Genomic DNA, 22,352 nt, shown 5'->3' with positions numbered 1-22,352 from the left:
TTCTGTAGTTCCTGAGATGTGACCATGGATTGTCTATTTATGCTCTTTCAGACTTTTTGACGTAGGCATTTAAGGCTATGAGCTTTCCTCTTACCACTGCTTTTGCTGTATCCCAGAGGTTTCATAGATTGTGTCACCATTATTGTTCAGTTTGAAGAATTTTTAAATTTCCATCTTTATTTCATTGTTGGCCCCAGAATCATTCTGGAGCAGGTTATTTAATTTCTATGTATTTGCATGGTTTTGAGGTTCCTTTTGGAGTTGATTTCCAATTTTACTCCACTGTGCTCTGACAGAGTACTTGTGCAATCTTGGCTCACTGCAACCTCTGCCTCCCGGGTTCCAGTGATTCTCCTACCTCAGCCTCACGAGTAGCTGGGATCACAGGCGTGTGCCACCATGCCTGGCTAATTTTTATATTTTTAGTAGAGACGGGGTTTCACCTTATTGGCCCAGCTGCTTTTGAACTCCTGACCTCAGGTGATCCACCCACTTTGGCCTCCCAAAGTGCTGGGATTACAGGCGTGAGCCACCATGCCTGGCCTTTTCTTTTTCTTTTTTTTCTTTTTCTTTTTTTTTTTTTTTGAGACAGAGTCTCACTCCCTCACCCAGGCTGGAGTGCGGTGGTGTGATCTTGGCTCACTGCAGCCTCTGCCTCCCAGGTTCAAGTGATTCTCCTGCCTCAGTCCCTGAGTAGCTGGGATTACAGGCATGTGTCAGCATACCTGGTTAATTTTTTGTATTTTTAGTAGAGACGGGGTTTCACTATGTTGGCCAGGCTGGTGTCAAACCCCTGACCTCAGGCAACTCACCCACCTCGGCCTCCCAAAGTACTGGGATTATGTGAGCCAGTGTGCCCAGCCTTAAATTTGTTGAGGCTTGTTTTGTGGCCTACTATGTGATCTATTTTGGAGAATGTTTCATGTGCTAATGAATAGAATGTATATTCTGCAGTTGTTGGGTAAAATACTCTGTAAATACCTGTTAAGTTTCATTTGTTCTGAGGTATAGTTTAAGTTCATTGTTTCTTTGTTGACTTTCTGTCTTGATGACCTGTCTAGTGCTGTCATTAGAGTATTGAAGTCCCCCACTATTATTGTGTTGTTGTCTATCTCATTTCTTAGGTCTAGTAGTAATCGTTTTATAAATTTGGGAGCTCCAGTGTTAGGTGCATATATATTTATGATTGTGGTGTTTTCCTTTCGACTAGTCCTTTTATCATTATATAACGTACCTCTTTGTCTTTTTATTTTTTTAAGATGGACTCTTGCTCTCTTGCCCAGTCTGGAATGCAGTGGCATGATCTCCGCTCACTGCAACCTCCGCCTCCCAGGTTCGGGAGATTCTCCTGCCTCAGCCTCCCAAGTAGCTGGGACTATGGGCACACGCCACCACTCCCAGCTAATTTTTGTATTTTTAGTAGAGATGGGGTTTCACCATGTTGGCCGGGCTGGTCTTGAATTCCTGACCTCAAGTGATCTGCCCACTCCAGCCTCCCAAAGTTCTGGTATTATAGGCATGAGCCACCGCACCTTGCCTTTTTGTGTTTTTTAACTGTTGTTGCTTTAATGTCTGTTTCGACTGATACAAGAATAGCTATTCCTGCTCACTTTTGATGTCCATTTGCATGGAATGTCCTTCTTCACCCCTTTACTTTAAGTTTATGTGAGTCCTTACATGTTAGATGAGTCTCTTGAAGACAGCAGATACTTGGTTGCTGAATTCTTATTCATTCTGCCATTCTATATCTTTTCAGTAGAGCATTTAGTCCATTTACATTCAGTGCTAGTATTGAGAAGTGAAGTACTATTCTATTTGTTGTGTTAGTTGTTGCCTGAATACCTTGTGTTTTTTTTTTTTCATTGTGTTTTTGTTTTATAAGTCCTGTGAGATAATGCCTTAAAGGAGGTTCTATTTTGGTGTATTTTGAGGATTTGTTTCAAGATTTTGAGCTCCTTTTAGCAGTTCTTGTAGTGCTGGCATGGTAGTGGCAAATTCTCTCAGCATTTGTTTGAAAAAAAAAAACTGTGTTTTTCCTTCATTTATGAAGCGTAGTTTCACTGGATACCAAATTCTTGGCTGATAATTATTTTGTTTAAGAAGGCTAAAGACATGACCCCAATCCCTTCTAGCCTGTAGGGTTTCTGCTGAGAAATCTGCTGTTAATCTGATAATTTTTCCTTTATAAGTTACCTGATGCTTTTGCCTCACAGCTCTTAAGCTTCTTTCCTTCGTCTTGACTTTAGATAACCTGATAATTATGTGCCTACATGATAATCTTTTCACGGTGAATTTCCTGGGTGTTCTTTGAGCTTCTTGTATTTGGATGTCTAGATCTTTATCAAGGCCAAGGAAGTTTTCCTCAATTATTCCCTCAAATGTCTTTTTCAAACTTTTAGATTTCTCTTCTTCCTCAGGAACGCCAATTATTCTTAGGTTTGGTCATTTAACATACTCCCAAACTTCTTGGAGACTTTGTTCATTTTTAAAATCCATTTTTCTTTGTCTTTGTTGGATTGGGTTAACTCGAAAGCCTTGTGTTCAAGCTCTGCAGTTTTCTTCTACTTGTTTGATTCTTGTTTGAGAATACCTGGATACTGATTTGGTTGTCTTTATCCTAGATGGGTATGTGGCTTTGCCTATGCTGAGGTTGTTTCAAGAACCAAGAGAAGTCAGTATGGTAAGAGATTAGTGGTATGTGTACGTGTATGTTTATGCATGCATATAGACACATATATATATTTTTCTAGAGTAGCTTGCATATAAAAGGGCAGTGATATAGCAAGAAATAAGCTGCTGTTTTTAACTATGGCAGGACTCCTCTTGTTCAGAGAGTGTATAAGATGCCCACAAAGCAATGACACTATGGGATGAAGGGGTGCCCTGCCCCTCCAAACCTGTGGGTGTTTCTCGTCGGGTGGGACGAGAGACTGAGAAAAGAGAGAGACACAGAGACAAAGTTTAGAGAAAGAAAAGTGGGCCCAGGGGATCAGCGCTCAGCATACGGAGGACCGGTGCCCCCACCAGTCTCTGAGTTCCCTTAGTATTTATTGATCATTATCTCTACCATCTCGGAGTGGGGGATGTGGCAGGACAATAGGGTAATAATGGGGAGAGGGTCAGCAGGAAAACATGTGAACAAATGTCTCTGTGTCATAAACAAAGTTAGAAAATGTGCTGTGCTTTGATGTGCACATACATAAACATATCTGGTGCATTAAAGAGCAGTGTTGCCGCCAGCATGTCTCACCTCCAGCCTTAAGGCAGTTTTCTCCTATCTCAGTAGATGGAACATACAATCCGGTTTTACACTGAGACATTCCATTGCTCAGGGACCAGCAGGAGACAGGTGCCTTCCTCTTATCTCAACTGCAAAGAGGCCTTCCTCTTTTACTAATCCTCCTCAGCACAGACCCTTTACGAGTGTCGGGTGTCGGGCTGGGGGACAGTCAGGTCTTTCCCTTCCCACGAGGCCATATTTCAGACTATCACATGGGGAGAAACCTTGGACAATACCTGGCTTTCCTAGGCAGAGGTCCCTGCAGGCTTCTGCAGTGTTTTGTGTCCCTGGGTACTTGAGATTAGGGAGTGGTGATGACTTTTAACAAGCATACTGCTTTCAAGCATTTGTTTAACAAAGCACATCCTGCATAGTCCTAACTCCATTAAACCTTGAATTGACAAAGCACACGTTTCTGGGAGCACAGGGCTGGGAGTAGGGTTACAGATTAACAGCGTCTCAAGGCAGAAGAATTTTTCTTAGTACAGAACAAAATGGAGTCTCTTATGTCTACTTCTTTCTACACAGACACAGTAACAGTCTGATCTATCTTTCTTTTCCCCACAATGGGACCAGGATAAAGTGTTACTAAAACACATAACAGCTAATTTTGCTCTGTGTGGCCACTTCTGTATCCTTGGCTAACCTGGGAAATTATCCTGCAAGTGTGTGTGTGTTCTTTCTACTGATCAGTAATTCACCTGCAATTGGGCAATATGCAAGTTTGCTTAAGTCTTATAACCCTGTGAGTGCGGGTGTAAATATCCCCATATCCCCAAGAGAACAGCCTTTTTAATGCTTGAGAATTGGCCAGACATGCTGGAAATGGGGACTAGAAGAGCTTTCACACAGGCGCATAATATGTATTTGGTGACTGATTGTCACAGAAGGAAATGAGGGAGGGTTAGGATGTAACTGATGTGAGAGGAAATGATAGGACGTTGTCACACTCAAAAGGCCATTCGACATGGTTACTGGAGCAAGGCAAATACTGTACATGAGTGAAGTCGGTTGGGTGCAAGGAAATGGCCTTAGTGTGATGAGAATGGCAAGTGACTAACTATTGCCCTCAGGGTCAGGATTACAGCTCTGAGCAGCTGGGGGTGAGGTGGACTGTTGAGTCCAGGCTGCATCTAAAGAAATAACTGCTTTGGCTGGGCACAGTGGCTTACGCCTGTAATCCCAGCACTTTGAGAGGCCAAGGTGGGTGGATCCTCTGAGGTTGGGCGCTCGAGACTAACCTGACCAACCTGGAGAAACCTCCTCTCTACTAAAAATACAAAAAAATTAGCCGGGCGTGGTGGTGCATGCCTGTAATCCCAGCTACTCTGGAGGCTGAGGCAGGAGAATCGCTTGAACCCAGGAGGCAGAGGTTGCAGTGAGCTGAGATCGCGCCATTGCACTCCAGCCTGGGCAACAAGAGTAAAACTGCATCTTAAAAAAAAAAAAAAAAAAAAAAAAAAAAAAAAAAAGAACTGCTTCTCAGCTCAGGCAGAGGTAATTGTCATGATCTTCAGTTTCTCATCTGGAAGCTGAAAATGCAGATTCCATTCAATTTCCTCAATTTTAATGTTGATATTTAATGTTAAGAATATTTCAAAATCCTGTGCCTGCCAAACAAGACATATCTCTGGTCGTATTTATCCCATCCACCACCAGCCTGTAACTTCCAAAACCATGGAGAGACCATGTATACAGTGGCTAAGCTGCTGCTCACCCTGTGGGCATGGGGCAGGAGGCGAACCTGCAGCTCCTCCCACTCCATCCAGATCTCCCCCTTCAGCTTCTCTGAATCCAGGTGCATTTGCAGCTTTGTCTGTGGTGAAAGGTGGCAGCTTATCCTGTAGACTCCTGTGTCGTTGAGGTTGGGAGTGGTGAGAGACAGGCGTGGGTTTCGTTTTATTCTCTGGGGTTCCAATTTGTCTCTGCAGATTCTAATTTGTTCTTTTTCTTCACTTCCTCTCCATCTTTACTTCCCAATTGCTGGCCCTACGGACTTTGGGTCTAATATCTGGTGCAGAAGAAATAGCCTTACTAGACCGCTTACCTGGCTTCCAGGTATAAGCTTAATCTCTGCAATAAACCCTTTATTCTATATCACTCAAAATGGTTCTGCTTCTCTAATGAAACCTGACTGATACAGAATTTGGTTGCTACCTCCTTATATGAGAGGCAAGGAACCTGGATTGCAGTTAGGGACAATAACTCTAAGTCCTACAGTTACTTAGTGACAGTCCTGGGAATTGAATCCAGGGCTCCCCTCATCTCTGCTTTTTACTTTTTCCCCTATGTTTAAAGAAGTTGATTCTCACCTTTGTGTAATCTTTTTTATTTTTTTGAGATGGAGTTTCGCTCTTGTTGCCCGGGCTGGAGTGCAGTGGCACAACCTTGGCTCACTGCAACCTCTATCTCCTGGGTTCAAGCGATTCTCCTGCCTCAGCCTCCCAAGTAGCTAGGACTACAGGCACTTGCCACCACACCCAACTAATTTTTGTATTTTTAGTAGAGACGGGGTTTCACCATGTTGGCCAGGCTGGTCTTGAACTCCTGACCTCATGTGATACATCCACCTCGGCCTCCCAAAGAGCTGGGATTACAGGCATGAGCCACCATGCCCAGCCACCTTTGTACAATCTTTAAAGCATCTTTTCCATAAAATGTCCCCCACCATTCAAATAACAGCTGAGTCTTGCTAAGTCTCCTTTCATCATAGCTCTGTAAGCCACTCCTTCCTCATTTGGTCCTCCACAGGTTTTGTAAGCCACATTACATCGTTCACGTTTCATGCAGAGTTCTGGGAAAGAGTAGGTGGTTCCCAGAAACAATGTGAGTTCATGAGTCTTTCTAAGAAGAAGGGAAGAAAGTTTTTGTCAAGGCCACGATGTATAGACCTTGTGCTAAGCACTGATTTATAAATAATCCAGATAGGAGTAAGAAAATGAAATGAAGTCTCCTTGAGGTGAATTTTCCTCCAGTTGATAATAGTAGAAAGCTATTACGGGCTGAAAATATATCTCCCCTACCATTCATGTTGAGGTCCTAATTCCCAGCACCTACTGTATTTGGAGATAGCCTTTGATACGGTTTGGCTCTGTGTCCCCACCCAAATCTCATCTCAAATTGTAATTCTCATGTGTTGAGGGAGAGAGGTGATTGGATCAAGGCGGTGGTTTCCCCCGTACTGTTCTCGTGACAGTGAGTTTGTTCTTAAGAGATTAGATGGTTTTGTAAGTGTTTGGAAGTTCCTCCTTCATTCTTCTCTCTCCTACCACCATGTGTAGAAGATGCTTGCTTCCCCTTTGCCTTTGCCAGGATTGTGTCTCCTAAAGCCTCCCCAGCCATGTTGGAACTGTGAGTCAATTAAACCTCTTTCCTTGATAAATTACCCAGTCTCGGGTATTTCATTATAGCAGTGTGAAAACAGACTAATACAGCTTTTACAGAGGTGATGATGTTAAATGAAGTTATTAGGGTGTGCCCTAATCAATATGACCATCTTATAAGGACCAAGTGTCCTTATAAGAAGAGAAAATTTGGACACAGACATGTGAAGAGGAAGATGACAAGGAGAAAATGGCCATTTACAAGTCTTTCTCCAGGAGAGAGGCCAGGAACAGGTCCTTTCTTCACAGCCCTCAAAAGGAACCAACCACGCTCACACCTTGATTTCAGAGTTCTGGCTTTCAGAACTATAAGAAAGTAAATTTGTTTAAGCCACTCAGTCTGCGGTACTTTGTTACGGAAGTCCTAGTAAACTATTACAAAACCCCAGATTGAAATTCAATTCTGTATGACTATAAAATATATATTATTTTTATTATACCATGATAAGGGGAGGACAAAAAAAAACAAAACTAGGTCTCGGCTGTTGTTATTGAGAAGGAAAATGCAGAGAAAAGAGAAGTTTTAAGAAAATGCTGTATTTATATAGCTTGACTTAAAGAAAGGAGAAACTGTCTTTCTGCTAGTGCTAGTATTACTACTAATTTACATTAATTAAGTGCTGACTACACATCAGAAACTGTACTTAGTACTTTACAAATATTCAGTAATTACTTGCAACAACCCTGTGAATAATTCTCTTTTAAAGAGAAAAGTACTCTCTTTATTTTACTGATGAAGAAACTGAAGCTTAGGGAGAAGTAATTTGCCCAAGTTAATGGGAAGATCCAATTTGGGGCTTAATATCTGTCAGTCTCTGACTTCAGACCCTATGTTCTCAATCATTATTCTACTCTGGCTTTATTTCAACACAATGCCTGGAGTTTACATTTGCTGGTCTTTCCAATCCAACCATCAGCTTCGTAAGAGTTGAACGGTTTTGATGGTATTTGATGATCTGCTAATGGCTGCTATAACACACCTCCCTTGTGGTAAATTCTACCATCTTGAAACAAAATGGCACCTAACATGGGTCTTTCCAATGATTGTTGTTCCTGCAGTTTTTCTAGAACTTGAGTTATAGAGGGGACCTGTTGGTAGAAGAATTACATGGATTGAAATCTTCAAGTCACAGAACCAATAATTAGGAAGGAGGAAAGACATAAGAAAAAAGGGAAATTTGTTCAGCTAACAAAGCCAGTTTAATCAAGTATAGAATTTAAATTCCTAGCCCCTGCTTAGACTATCCAGTATTCACATTTGAAAGAATTTGTTTTTGGAAGCCTTTATAAAACCCTTCACTGTTACAATGTATGCCATCTGGGATTTAGCATTTATAAAATGTGCAGTTAAGAGATGCCAAGAGACTCCTCATGCAAACCAGATGGTACAATAACAGCTCTGTCTTTAGTTTTCTGCCAGAAAAATAGGCCTTTGAATGGCTTGAAACTTATATGAATAAATTAAGCTCAACCAATACTTCAGGGACATTACAATTTCAATAGGCAACTTATCCACCTAAATATTTTTATAAATGTTTTCATTTAGAAAAGAAGAAACAAAAAGGCAGACAATGATTCTTTTTGATTGTTAAAGAATACAAACATGATGCAATGCTTTTAAGGAAAACTTCAATGACTTTCAATGCGGGAAAGAAAGTTTCCCCTTATTTTGACAGTGTTATATGTGTTTATTTATTTATTTTTTGAGACAGAGTTTCGTTCTTGTCGCCCAGGCTGGAGTGCAATGGCACGATCTCGGCTCACTGCAACCTCTGCCTCCTGGGTTCAAGTGATTCTCCTGCCTCAGCCTCCTGAGTAGCTGGAATTACAGGCGCCCGCCACCATGCCCAGCTAATTTTTGTATTTTTAGTAGACACGGGGTTTCACCACGTTGGCCAGGCTAGTCGATGAATGTGTTTAAGTTAGAAGTGAAGTTGTTGAAATTTCTTCTGAATAGGAGAAATCCATATCAAATAGGTTGAACAGTTGTATCATTGTGCTAAAGAGAAAAGAATACACATGTAAGTGACATTTTCTGGGTAATATATTTGAGCACATCTTTACCTTAACAGACAGTCTTTCATAAACCCAAGTGCAGTGCATACAGCAATGTGTTACTGATGGCTTCTTTTGTCCTTGCCTGGTTCCTGCAAGTTTTCAATGGAACAACAGGACTTTTGTAATACTCTCAATTTCCCTTACTTTTGTTAGTTTTTGTTTTCATTAAAATTCATAATAAGATCCTCATTAGATGAAGTAATCTTGTTAAAAGCAGTGTTCTACTGTGATCTTTTTCCTTCTTATGTAAAAAAAAATGTGCTTCCCCACCATACAAGTGAATTTCTTCTCTAATTAGACATGAATAGCTTTAGAGATCAAACACAGGCTGCTTTTGAAAACCAGATCTCTTAGGACACAGGGGCAATCTCATTACTGAAAATATGTGTTTCTGGGTTGCACAAGCCATTGAATTTCTTTCTCAATTAGCAGCAAATGGTTTTTCAGAACAATGAGGAAGAAGTTTGGTTTGTACTTTGCAAGTGTTGTTTTTTTTCTTGGAGTTAGACTGAAAGTATCAACTACCATCATCTCTGTCCCTTCTTTTCCTCTCCTTGAGCAAAGGAACACACATGACTCTGTTTTATAGATAGTCAGAGTCCCAGGTAAATTCTTCATCCAAATGCTACTTCCTCTGGGCCAGGATTGGACTCCATGGTAGAAGGAACACCTATTTAAGACTACCTAGTTGTCAGCTACTGTCAGCTATTATGATGTTACGGGAGACTGCAAAATCATAAACACAACAATAAGAAGCTGACAATGTCCTTGCTCTGGGGGGAGGAGGGGACCCGTTCTTGGGAGAATCTCTCCAAGTGCTGCCCCTAGAAGCAGATTAACCATGTTTTCTCTGGGTCTTTGGCAAAAAAGAAGTGGTGTCTGTGGAGAAGGGCTTCTTACCATTAAATAACCAACTGCTTGGGGTTCCAGATAATAGATTGAGGTTCTAGAGTTTTAGGACAGTGCAGGAGGAAATAAAACCTGCCTGTCTAAACCTAAGTGTCAGTCAGAGTCAAGGGAACACAGAGGTCATGAGCAGGACGTTTCTCTAAGTTGAGACAAACTAGTAATGCAGGAGTATGGGGAGATATGAGGAGCATGGCGAGGCTCTAACAGGAAGGTTGATGAGAGCCTTGACTTGGGGTCACTGCCACTCAAGTCTGAGCCTCAAAGTCTCTCTAGTGTGTGTCTGGCAAATATTCTTCTCTGGCCTTCCAAGAGTCCAGCTGTATACTGATGGAACACACTCAAATACTAATTTCCACAAGATCAATACAGTCAAGAATATCCACAACTGCCCCCACAATTACCATGACTCCTCACAAGGAATTAATGTCTATATTATATGCAAATTCGTGTTAGCTCTTTTTATTAATTTCTGCCCTTACCATCTCCCACCAATTTTGTTTCCTTTGGGCTTTGAGGAATTCAAAAATGATTACTGGGCTAAAACTTTCTCTGTCTGTTCCCTAAGCCACAATCACACTACTAGTTTGTAAAAACATACTTTATGGGTTGCAAGAAATTTTATTTCTTCATCTTTACTAAAGTTAGCTGATGCTGATGATATGATCACTAGCAACATCCCCCAATTTTATCCACAAGGATATGGAGACTCAAATAGATGGAGTAACTTTTCCTGGATTATATGAACGCTAGGTCTTCAGCCCTCTTTCCCAACCTCACCTTGAAGGGATGGGATAAGGAGGATCTTCAAGTTCAGAAGAATGTTTTAAATCCTTATCTTTGCCCCCAATTCCCCACCCCCCGCTGCCCCTGCCACCCCATTCTTCTCCCAAGGAAGAAATTTTCCCAAGGGCGTGCCAGAGGATGCCAGGATATTTACCATTTAAGAAAAGTTCGGTTATTTCACCATTTCACAGGAGACTTTAAGTCCTAGTCCTAAGTACTGCTGGAACTGAGAAATTCTTTCTCTTTCTTGTCTTCTATCTCTAATCCTTCTTCCTCATCTCTATAATTATTCTGTCCTCTTTACCCTTTGCCTCCACCCTGTGAAACTTAATCACGCAAATTGCATCATTCTTGTCATACCCAACGAAATCAGGGTTGAGAGGCTGGGTGGCGGAGTTGGGGGAGAAAGCACTCCGAGTACAAAAAAAAAAAAAAATTTGCTCCAAGAATGTAATTCTCGGTAAGACTGACTGCTGGGACTGCCTGCTGTAACCCGGGAGCAGTTTTATTTACAGCTGCTGAGATAACTTGCTGCAACTCTAGGACGAATTTTGCCCACTAATGAGCTTGCCAGCTCTCCAAACACTTACTAGTGCCAGTGAACTTTCTTGAAGAGCAATATGTAACACTTCTCTTTTTAATAAAACCTCTAAACTTCTCTTTCTTCTTCAGACACACTGAATACCACCCGGTCCATGTATATATCCCAAATGGCGAGTCTTTTTCCAAATAAAACATTACATTTAGAGATTCAGCTCTAGATTTTTGACTTTGACAATCCTCATCCTCATTTTGTTTATGACCATACTAGTGGCCACCATTCTTCTCTTCCTCTTCCTCATTATCATTTTCTGAGAGCAGACCCTTTGGTTGGAGTCTTAGGAGTCTACTACAAATAATACATCTTTGAGAAGTTCTGTATCAGGTTATATGTATTTTTATTTTTTATTTTTTTGAGACAGTCTTGCTCTGTCACCCAGGCTGAAGTGCAGTGGTGTGATCTTGGCTCACTGCAACCTCAGCCTCCCAGGTTCAATCTATTCTCCTGCCTCAGCCTCATGAGTAGCTGGGCTTACAGGTGTGCACCACCACTCCCGGATAATGTTTGTATTTTAGTAGAGATGGGGTTTTGCCATGTTGGCCAAGTGGGTCTTGAACTCCCGACCTCAAGTGATCCACCCGCCTTGGCCTCCCAAAGTGCTGGGATTATAGGCATGAGCCACCTCGCCTGACTTATTTTTAAATTTCAAAGTGCATTAATGAATGCAGTTATATCTAAATTAAAGTGGCTCATGCAAAAATCGATGAACAACCTTACTGTTTTCTCACAGTATTCATAATCATGTTTGGATATGTCACTCTCTCTGGGCTAAAAACAATGTTTAAAAAAGGCTAAATAATGCTGCCCTCCAGGCTGCTTCTACTGCTGTTCACCTAGAAGCCAGAAAAAGGAACACACAGTGACCCTTGGAGCTCATTATTATTGTGAAGAAACTGTAGATGAAAGCTTTGTACTTTTTCTGAGTGGGTAAATAATTTATCTTGGAATAAAAACTTAGACAAAAAGAGATAAGAGGAATATACAGTTACAGGCTTCAAAAATAGATATTTCTCACATCAATGTAGTGGAAAATTATCCAAATATATTAAAGATTGTGTAACAATATGGGAATATATTTATGATGGATTAAAGAGTGGGAAAGATGTAATGTAGAATTATATATATTTGATGAAAACAATGTAAAAAATACACCACAGGAGAACATATGCATAGTTGATGAGTTATGTAAGGATGGTGGTTTCTAATTTAGTTGCAGTGTCTTCAGAGAACATGGTTTGCGTGAACCCTGTTATTTGTTATTTGTCGAGAACTGCACTGCTTCTATTCAGTGGTCAGGTTTTATAAATATTCTATGTGTGCTTAGAAAAAACATGCATTTACTATTCGGCACAGGGGCCTTTCTCCATGTGACTATTAGATCAAGCTTGTTAATTGCGTTCAAATCTTTTTTTTTTTTTTTGAGATGGAGTCTCACTCTGTCACCAGGCTGGAGTGCAATGGTGAGATCTTGGCTCACTGCAACCTCTGCCTCCGGGGTTCAGGCGATTCTCCTGCCTCAGCCTCCCGAGTAGCTGGGACTACAGGCACATGCCACCACGCCCAGCTAATTTTTGTATTTTTAGTAGAGACGGGGTTTCACCATGTTGGCCAGGATGGTCTCAATCTCTTGACCTCGTGATCCGCACCCCTTCGGCTTCCCAAAGTGCTGGGATTACAGGCGTGAGCCACTGTGCCCAGCCCAAATATTTTATAGCTATACCAATTTTTAGTCTGATATAGAACATTATGATGATGTCTGAAATCTTCCCTTATGATTGCAGTTTTGTTTTTTTTTCTGTTTAATTTTTGCTTTCCCTTTTTTGCAGCTATGTTATTTAATTTATACAAGTTTAAAATGATCATAGTTTCTTGATTAATTGTTCCTTTCATTATCATATATTATCTCTCTTTATGCCTAGTAAATTTTTTTGGCTTAAGCTGTATTTTTCCTTGCTACCAATACAGGTGCTCTTCAACTTACAATGCAAAACCACCATAAGTTGATATAATAACTCAGTTGTGAGCTGAGAAGCATACTAAATACCTGTCATTTTTGCACCATCATAAAGTTGAAAAATTAGATCAAACTCTCCTTAGTTGCAGGCCATCTATGTGGGTACACCAATGTTTTGTTAGTATTTGCTTGCTATAACTTTTCAATTTTTTTCTTTCAATCTTTCTGCAATTTTATATCTTAGATGTGTCTATTATAAACAAGACATGGCTGAGTCTTCCACATCATAAATTTAGTCCATTTTCTTTTGTTTTTATTGCAGATAGATCTGGAAAGTTTTTTGATCTTATATTGTACTCCTTATAGTCATTTTTCTATACTTTTTCTCCTTCCCTTGAGTTGTTGATAATAAGTTTAAGGTATTGATTTGAGATCTTTTTTCTTTCTCATATATGCATAAAAAACTACAAATTTTGCCCTAAGCTTTTCTTTAACTGCGTCCTATAAATCTTGATATGTGGTATTTTCATTTTCATTCTGTTCCAAATATATCTGATATAGAACTTGTATCCAGAGTATATAAATAATTCTTATAATTTATTAATAAGACAACCCAATTAAAAATTGGGCAAAAAGATTTGAATAGAAGATGTAAGAATGGCTAATAGGCACATGAAAAGATGCTCAATATCTTAGTCATTAGGGAATTGAAAATTAAAGCCATAATAAGACCACTTCACCTCCACTGGGATGGCCATAAACAAAAAGATAGGCAATAATAAGGCTGGCAAGGTTGTGGAGAAATTGAAACTCTCATACATTACTGGTGGAAATGTGAAGTAGTACAGCCACTTTGGAAAACAGTTTGGCAACTTCTGAAATTTAAATGTAAATTGCCATGCAACCCAGCAGTTTCACTCCTTGATATATATGCAAGACACATGAAAATGTGTGTCCACACAGAGGCTTGTATATCAGTGCTCATAGCAGCATTATTCATCATTACTAAAAAATGGAAACAACCCAAGTATTCATCATATTCATGAAACATTGAATGGATGAAGAACATTTGGTATGTTAGCACAGTGGAATATTATTCAGCAGTGAAAAGAAAGAAACTGTTACACACTACACATGACAAACCTCAAAAAAGTATTTGAATTGAAACAAGCTACACACTAAAGACTATATATTGCAGGATTCCATTTGTCTGAAATGCCCATAAAAAACAAATCTATAGAGACAGAAAGCAGACTGTGGTTTCCTGAGGTTGGGAGTGGAAATGGGATTGACAGCAAATAGCACGAGGGATCTTTAAGGGCTGTTGGAAACTGGAGTATGATAATGGGCATGCAACTCTATAAATGTCCTAAAAATTGTTGAATTGTATACATGAAATGGGTAAATTTAATGATGTTGCACCTCAATAAAGCTGTTCTTTTTGGAAAAAACAGCTAGTGAACTAGAGTAGCTCTGCATTTTTTTAAGAAATGATTTCTTATGTCCTGTGCCTAGATGGCTGATATTATACTCAAGAAACTAAATGGACATAGAAAAATTAAATGTGCCTCAAAACACTGAAGGTGAATACAGCAGTCTTCAGTAGTCAACGTCATGGCCATTCCAGAGAGAAAAGGTCCAATTTCAGTGCCTCGAACCTTGTTGCCTTCCATGAAAGGAAGCAGTTGGAATGAGCTTTGCCCCTGGTGACGCTCTTCCTTGTCACTAATTAACCAGCTCTACAGGAAGGTTGCTCCGCCAACACCCTGCTTTGCCTGGAGAGACATCTGGCCAAGTTCTGGTGAGCAGGAAAAATGTCTACTCGTTACCACCAAGCTGCCAGTGATAGTTACCTGGAACTTCTAAAAGAGGCTACCAAGCGAGATCTAAATCTTTCGGATGAAGATGGCATGACTCCCACTCTCTTGGCAGCCTACCATGGGAACTTGGAAGCCCTAGAGATAATCTGCAGTAGAGGGTAAGTTCAACCTGATGGTTTCCATTGGAAATAGTGTTCGTGGTAGGTTTTTGCAGACAGCAGCAAGAGGCAGGGACATCAATACAAATACTTTATCCTCTTTCTAGATTGTCTAAATGATTGGACTTTTAGAGAAAGAGAGAAAACCATGTCTAGAGATGCTCTCTTTTCTCACTGAGGACTGGCACTATGGGAGTGGCTCAACCCTTAGCCGCAATCAGAGGAGAGACTCTGAACTACTGCATTATCTGCATGGGGAAGAGGGCAGATATTTTAATTCTATGCCTTTAAAAATTCTTTTCATGAAATTTAAATAGTTTCCTCTTTTAAAAGAGGCCATTGTTTTACTTGGTTTTAAGTTGTCAACCTTAGTTGGAACAAATGACATGTTTTTAGTTTTTTTTTTATCTATGCCATCAAAATCCCACAGTGTTTTATTAACTTTCAATACCAGTGCAAGCTCATGATATTTCTACTTTTTATTTTTGACACAGGGTCTTGCTCTTTTGAATGCAGTTGCTGGCTCTACAAGGAATCTTTAGCCTATCTTAACTCTATCACTTCTTTGGCTAGTGGATAGACACACACACACACACACACACACATACACACACACACCATCTCTTTGCCCAGATTTTAATGAAGGCAACCATAACGCAAGGAGGGTAAAGAAAGAGAAAAGGACAATATCAATAAAGGAGCCAAGTGAATCCAATTCAATACCCTTTTATTCAGTATCTGTTATGTGCCAGCCACTTATCTCTTAAGATAAGAGATATTTTGCTAGCCACTGGGTACACTGTGATCAACAAGACAGCCACAATCCCTGTCATGGTAATCAGATTTGAGAGGGGAAGACAAGACATCTATGATATTTGTGTGTGTGTGTGTGTGTGTGTGTATGTGTGTGCGCTTTGAGACAGGGTCTTACTCTGTCACTCAGGCTGGAGTGCAGTGTCGAGATCATAGCTGACTGCAGCCTTGAGCCCTAGGGTCAAGTGATCCTCCCACCTGAGCCTCCCGAGTAGCTGGGACTAGAGGTGTGCGCCACCATGCCCAGCAATTTTTGTATTTTTTGTAGTGATGGGTTTTTGCCATGTTGCCCAGGATGGTCTTCAACTTATGAGCTCAAGTAATCTGACAGCCTTGGGCTCCCAAAATGCTGGGATTACAGATATGAGCCACTGTGCCTGGCTCATCTATGATATTTGTTACAAAATGGGAAATAGAGGGCACTAAACAGGCATCTACCTCAATCTCAGGGGTGAGGGAAGGCTTCCCTAAGGGGAAAGCATTTAAGCTGGGATTAGGAAAATGAGAACAAGTTGGCTACATGAAAGAGTGTTTTCCCTAAGACGGAAAACTGCATTCTGAGAACTAGAGAAGCTGAGTATGGCTGGACGTGGCTCAAGTAGGAGTGGGGTCAGGGCAAGTGTAAGAGATAAGATCAGATCACAAAGAGCCTTGTCAACTCTGGTAAGGACTTTATCCTAAGGGCCCAGGGAGCCATGTCTTGGTTTATGCAGGGAAGCTGCCAGAGTAGATTTATGTTTACAAAACTCACTCGGGTAGATGGATAACAGTCGGAGAGAATGTTTGGGGACTGTTTTAATGGTCGAGATGAGTTGAACTAGGGTAGTGACATTGGGAATGGGAAGATATGGTTGGATTTGAGTGGCAGTTTGGATATAGAATCAATAATGATTGACTGGATGTGGGCAGATAAAGGAAAAGGAGGGTTAAATTCCCAGGTTTTGGATGTTGACACCCTTTATTAAAATAGGGGACATTTAGGAAGTGTCAGAAGAACCCAGGATTGGGAGAGTTCCTGAGTTGAAGATTGAATGAGAAACTGAGTGAAGCAGACCTTCCCCATCTCTCTTGTCTGATTAAGACTTTCTTTTCTCAGATGCATCAATCCTCATCAGCCAGCCTTCTCCAGTCATCTCATCTCTTCTCCTACTCAGCCTAGGTTTCCCCAACTTTCCGCATCTACTGAAAGTCTACCTCATTCCACAAACTGCAAGATGTCAGTTACTTTAAAATCAATGTATTAGCCTATTGTTGCATTGCTATAAGGAAATGCCTGGGCCTGGGTAATTTATAAAGAAAAGCGGTTTCACTGGCTCATAGTTCTGCGGGCTGCACAGGAAGCATAGTAGCTTCTGCTTTTGGGAACCCTTCAGGAAGCTTCCAATCATGGCAGAAGGAAAAGGTATCTCACATGGCAGAAGCAAGAGCAAGAGAGGGAGGGGGGAGGTGCTAGAAACCAGATCTAATGAGAGCTCACTATCATGAGGACAGTACCAAGGGGGATGGTGCTAAACCATTCGTGAGAAATTCACCACCGTGATCTCGTCACCTCCCACCAGTCCCTACCTCCAACATTGTGGATTACAATTTGATTTGAGATTTGTTCCCCACCAAATGTCACAGATCCGAACTGTATCAACCAGTAAGTTCGTCCTCCTAGAAGAGGGTTTGGGGTTCTTCTCAGTCAGCAGAGAGCTCTTGTTCCATTTCAGGACCATTTTGAATAGTAATGCTTAGGTGTTCTCTCTCTCTCTCCCTTGAAAGCCTAAGATACTCTCTTACAATAACTGTTCTGCTGGTCTTTATTGATTTTTTATTTTTACTAGAGACAGGGTCTCGCTTTGTTGCCCAGGCTGGTCTCGAACTCCTGAGCTCAAATAATCCTCCTGCCTCAGCCTCCCAAAGTGTTGAGATTACAGGTGTGAGCCACAGCACTCAGCCTGGTTCTGCTATTCTTTAATTACAAAAGTAACATGAGCTGAACCCAGAAAATTAAGCCATACATATGCACACAAAACATGAAGAAAAAATGTCCTATAATGCCATGCTACTAAGATGTATATAGTTCTCTCTGTATATACTATAGTGTGTATAAATACATTTTAATATTCTTCTATAAATTTCAGGGACTTTGTAGGGCTCTAGTCAACAAATACATTTCTTAGCCAACCCCTCTTTTGGACACATAGTTTGTTTTCCCTAGTTTGAATAGTGCTATGATGACTATCCTTGTACAGAAATCTTTGCTGACATTGTCTTTTTTGTGTTTTTTTTGAGATGGAGTCTCTCTGTCACTCAGGCTGGAGTACAGTAGTGTGATCTTGGCTCACTGCGACCTCCACCTCTCGGGTTTAAGCAATTTTCCTGCCTCAGCCTCCCAAGTAGCTGGGTCTACAGGCGTGCACTACCACGCTCGGCTAATTTTTGTATTTTTAGTAGGGACAGGGTTTCACCATGTTGGCCAGGCTGGTCTTGAACTCCTGACCTCAGGTGATCTGCCCACCTCGGCCCCTCAAAGTGCTGGGATTACAGGCGTGAGCCACCAGGCGCGGCCACATTTTCTTGAAAATAAATTCTCCAAAGTGAAATTTCTGGATCAGTTTGCATTTGTGTTAGTCCGTTTGTACTGCTATAACAAAATACCTTAGATTAGGTAATTTATAAAAACTGGAAATTTATTTCTTACAGTTCTGGCAGCAGCGACATCCAAGATCAAGGCACCAACAGGACTGGTGTCTGGTGAGAGCCCTGTCTGTGCTTCCAAGATGGTGCCTTGTTGTTGCATCCTCTGGCTGTGTCTTCACATGGAGGAAGGGAAGGAAGGGGGAAAAAAAAAAAAAAAAAAAAGGCAAATTCCCTGTGTCAAGTCTTTTTATAAGAGTGCCTAACCCCATACATGAGGGCAGAGTCTTCATGACTCAATCATCTCCTCAAGGCCGTACTGCTTAACACTGTTATATTAACGATTAAGTTTCAACATGAATTCTGGAGGGGACACAAACATTCAAACCATAGCAGCATATGTGCAACTAAAATACTTTTTTGCGTGTGTAAATGGACATGTTGTCCTTCAGAAAGTGAGTACCCATTTTGGCCAACATGATAGGTCCAAAATGGTATATTAGGCTGGGTGTGGTGGCTCACTCCTGTAATCCCAGCACTTTGGGAGGCCAGGGCGGACAGATCACTTGAGGCCAGGAGTTCCAGGCCAGCCTGGCCAACATGGTGAAACCCCATCTCTACTAAAAATACAAAATTAGCATGGTGTGGTGGTGCACGCCTATAATCCCAGCTACTCAGGAGGCTGAGGCACAAATTGCTCTTAAATCCCTTGAACCCAGGTGGCGGAGGTTGCAGTGAGCTGACATCAGGCCACTGCACTCCAGCCTGGGCATCAGAGTGAGACTCTGTCTCAGAAAACAAAACAAAACAAAAACAAAATGATATATCAGTGTGGCTTTAATGTTCTTTTCTTTGGTTACTGATGAGGTTGAAAATTCTTTTTATGCTTAAAAAGAATTGGCCATTGGAATGCCACTTTTGTGAACTGTGTATTTATAACCTTATTCCACTTTTATATTGGGGTTTTCAACATTTCTCCTTGATCGATAAAAATGCTTTTGAAAGTTAATAATATCAACTCTTTGTCATATAGGTTACAACTATTTTACAATACACAATTTATATTTTTGACAGATTTTTAAATATAAATGTAAACATAAATATATATATTTATATATAAGTCTATCAATCTTTGTTGTGTGATTCTATCTTTGAGGTCATGCCTCAATATTGACTGATCCTTTAGTGCTATTTTTAGTTTCATTTGTTATTTTAAATACTTTATATAATTTAACATCTGAATTATGATCTAATTCTGCATTCTCCAAGTGGCTACTCATTTGTTCCAACACAATTAGTTGTTATAGTCTATCTCTTTCTCCATTAAATTGACATGGTAACATCATTTCTTTCAATGTAATATCAATATCCAGCCCCCCCATTTGCTTATATTAATATTTATTAAACACTGGCTATGGATGCAAATATTCTTCTAACCTTGCTTTTCCCAATCCTTCCTTCTCAACTCCTGTCTTCTCACGGGATCTGTACATCTCAGATTTGTTTCCTTGCCCTCAAAAGCATCTGAGATCTGCTGTGTTGAGTAGGCCTGATGTAGGCTAAAAAAAAAGAGGTCCCTTTTTGACCATAGCTAATCCTGGGAACCAGTGTGGGGTCAAATTTCCAATTAGATTTAAGGAAGCTGAAAAGGGAAGAAATTACCATCTCACATCAGTCAGAATGGCTATTATAACATCAAAAAATAACAGATGCTGGTGAGGTTGAGGAGAAAAGCGAACACTTATACACTGTTGGTGGGAGTGTAAATTAGTTCAACCATTGTGGAAAGCAGTGTGACAATTGCTCCAAGAGCTAAAAGCAGAACTACCATTCGAGCCAGCAATCTCATTACTGGGTATATACCCAAAGGAATATAAATCCTTCCACTATAAAGACACATGCCTGGATCATGCCTGTAATCCCAGCACTTCGGGAGGTGGAGGCGGGTAGGTCATTTGAGGTCAGGAGTTCAAGACCAGCCTGATCAACATGGTAAAACCTCATCTCTACTGAAAGAAAAATATAAAAAATTAACTGGGCATGGTGGCGCACACCTGTAATTCCAGCTCCTCAGGAGGCTGAGACACAAAAATTGCTTGAACCTGCAAGGAGGAGGTTGCAGTGAGCCAAGATCGCGCCACTGCACTCCAGCGTGGGGAACAGCAAGACTCCATCTCAAACAAACAAACACATGCATGTGAGTGTTCATTGCAGCACTGTCACAATAGCAAAGACATGGAATCAGCCTAAATGTCCATCAGTGACAGATTGGATAAAGGAAATGTGGTACATTTACAGCATGGAATAGTATGCAGTTGAAAAAGAATGAGATCACATCTTTTGTGGGAACATGGATGGAGATGGAGGCCATTATTCTTAGCAAGCTAACACAGGAACAGAAAACCAAACATCACATATTCTTACTGTTAAGTGGAAGCTAAATGATGAGAACGTGTTGGCTTAGTGCCTGGGTGACAAAATTATCTACAACAAACACTTGTGATACAAGTTTACCTATATAACAAACCTGCACATGTATTCCTGAACCTAAAATTTAAAAAAAAGAAAATTGAAAATTGAATTTAGAAGTGAATCAACTGTTGAAATCCATTTCAGTCTGATGATTTAAGAGTTTATCTGTCATTACCTGATAGACAACAAATCCTATAGCAACCATTTATATTAAGACTCTGGCTTTGTTAGAAAACGATTTTCCTTTCTTTCTTTTTAAAATTTGAAGATGGAAAGTAATCGTTACATGCATTTTCCTGCACTAGGAAGCATAATGGCCCAATTCCAAAAAAAATTTGTTTTACCTTTAAAGTGTATGAAATTTCTTGCTTTTATTTTTTTAAATGGAAACTAGACTTTTTCCCCAGATTCTTTTTTTTGTTTTTTTTGAGTTGGAGTCTCGCTTTTGTCACCCATCCTGGAGTGCAATGGTGGGATCTTGGCGCACTGCAACCTCCGCCACCTGGGTTCGAGTGATTCTCCTGCCTCAGCCTCTGGAATAGCTGAGACTACAGGTGCCTGCCACCACACCCAGCTAATTTTTGTAGTTTTAGTAGAGACAAGGTTTCACCATGTTGGCCAGGCTGGTCTGATTCTTAAAGAAATACATACTTACTGTAATATTTCACATCATATTGAATAGAATTGATAAAGTAAAAATTACACCAATTCCTACAGTCATCAACATTTGGGTGTATATCCTTCCAGACTTTTTCCTTTGAGTACATGCAAACACATGTACATTCTCTTTCTTAAAAAGACAATCATATAAACTATACTGAAACCTTCTGATTATTTAACAATATATCATGGATCATTTGCACTTAAAAGTTGAGATCCATGCCACTATTTTATTTTTTTTTAATAATTTCAACTTTTTTTTTTTTTTTTTTTTGAGAGACACAGTCTTGTTCTGTCACCTAGGCTGGAGTGCAGTGGCACAATCTTGGCTCACTGCAGCCTCCACCTCCCAGGTTTGAGTGATTCTGCTGCCTCAGCTTCCCAAGTAGCTGGGACTACAGGTGTGCACTACCATGCCCAGCTAATTTTTGTATTTTTTAGTAGAGAGAGGGTTTCACTATGTGTTGGCCAGGCTGGTCTTGAACTCCTGACTTCAGGTGATCCACCTGCCTTGGCCTCCCAAAGTGTTGAGATTACAGGTGTGAGCCATCGCACCACGCCAATTTCAACTTTTAGATTTAGGGGGTACATGTGCAGGTTTGCTACATGGGTACACTGCGTGATGCTGGTGTTTGGGATATGACTGATCCCATCACCCAGGTAGTGAGCATGGTACCAAATAGTTTTTCAACTGTTGCCCTACTCTCATACTCCCCCGTGTCTGTTGTTGCCATCTTTACGTCTTTGAGTACCCAATGTTTAGTTCTCACTCATAAGTAAGAATATGCGGTGTTGGGGTTTCCGTTCCTGTGTTAATTTGCTAGAAATGGGATAATGCA

At 40.6% G+C, this 22,352-nt stretch overlaps 1 protein-coding gene across 1 annotated transcript in view; it reads left to right on the top strand.

Annotated features, from left to right (window-relative positions):
- ANKS4B (ankyrin repeat and sterile alpha motif domain containing 4B) overlaps positions 1–22,352 on the top strand; it is a 46,600-nt gene that overhangs the window by 11,504 nt on the left and 12,744 nt on the right. Inside the window, exons 5-6 of the mRNA XM_063612088.1 lie at positions 2,622–2,680; positions 14,484–14,946. Coding sequence (XP_063468158.1) covers positions 14,783–14,946 — 164 coding nt within the window. The 5' untranslated portion in view covers positions 2,622–2,680; positions 14,484–14,782. The remainder of the gene's footprint in view (positions 1–2,621; positions 2,681–14,483; positions 14,947–22,352) is intronic.

Source organism: Symphalangus syndactylus, chromosome 11 (genome assembly GCF_028878055.3).
Source record: "Symphalangus syndactylus isolate Jambi chromosome 11, NHGRI_mSymSyn1-v2.1_pri, whole genome shotgun sequence".
NCBI classification, from domain to species: domain Eukaryota; kingdom Metazoa; phylum Chordata; class Mammalia; order Primates; family Hylobatidae; genus Symphalangus; species Symphalangus syndactylus.
The sequence above is the reverse complement of the archived record's forward strand: the minus strand, read 5'-3'. Positions and strand labels throughout refer to the sequence as shown.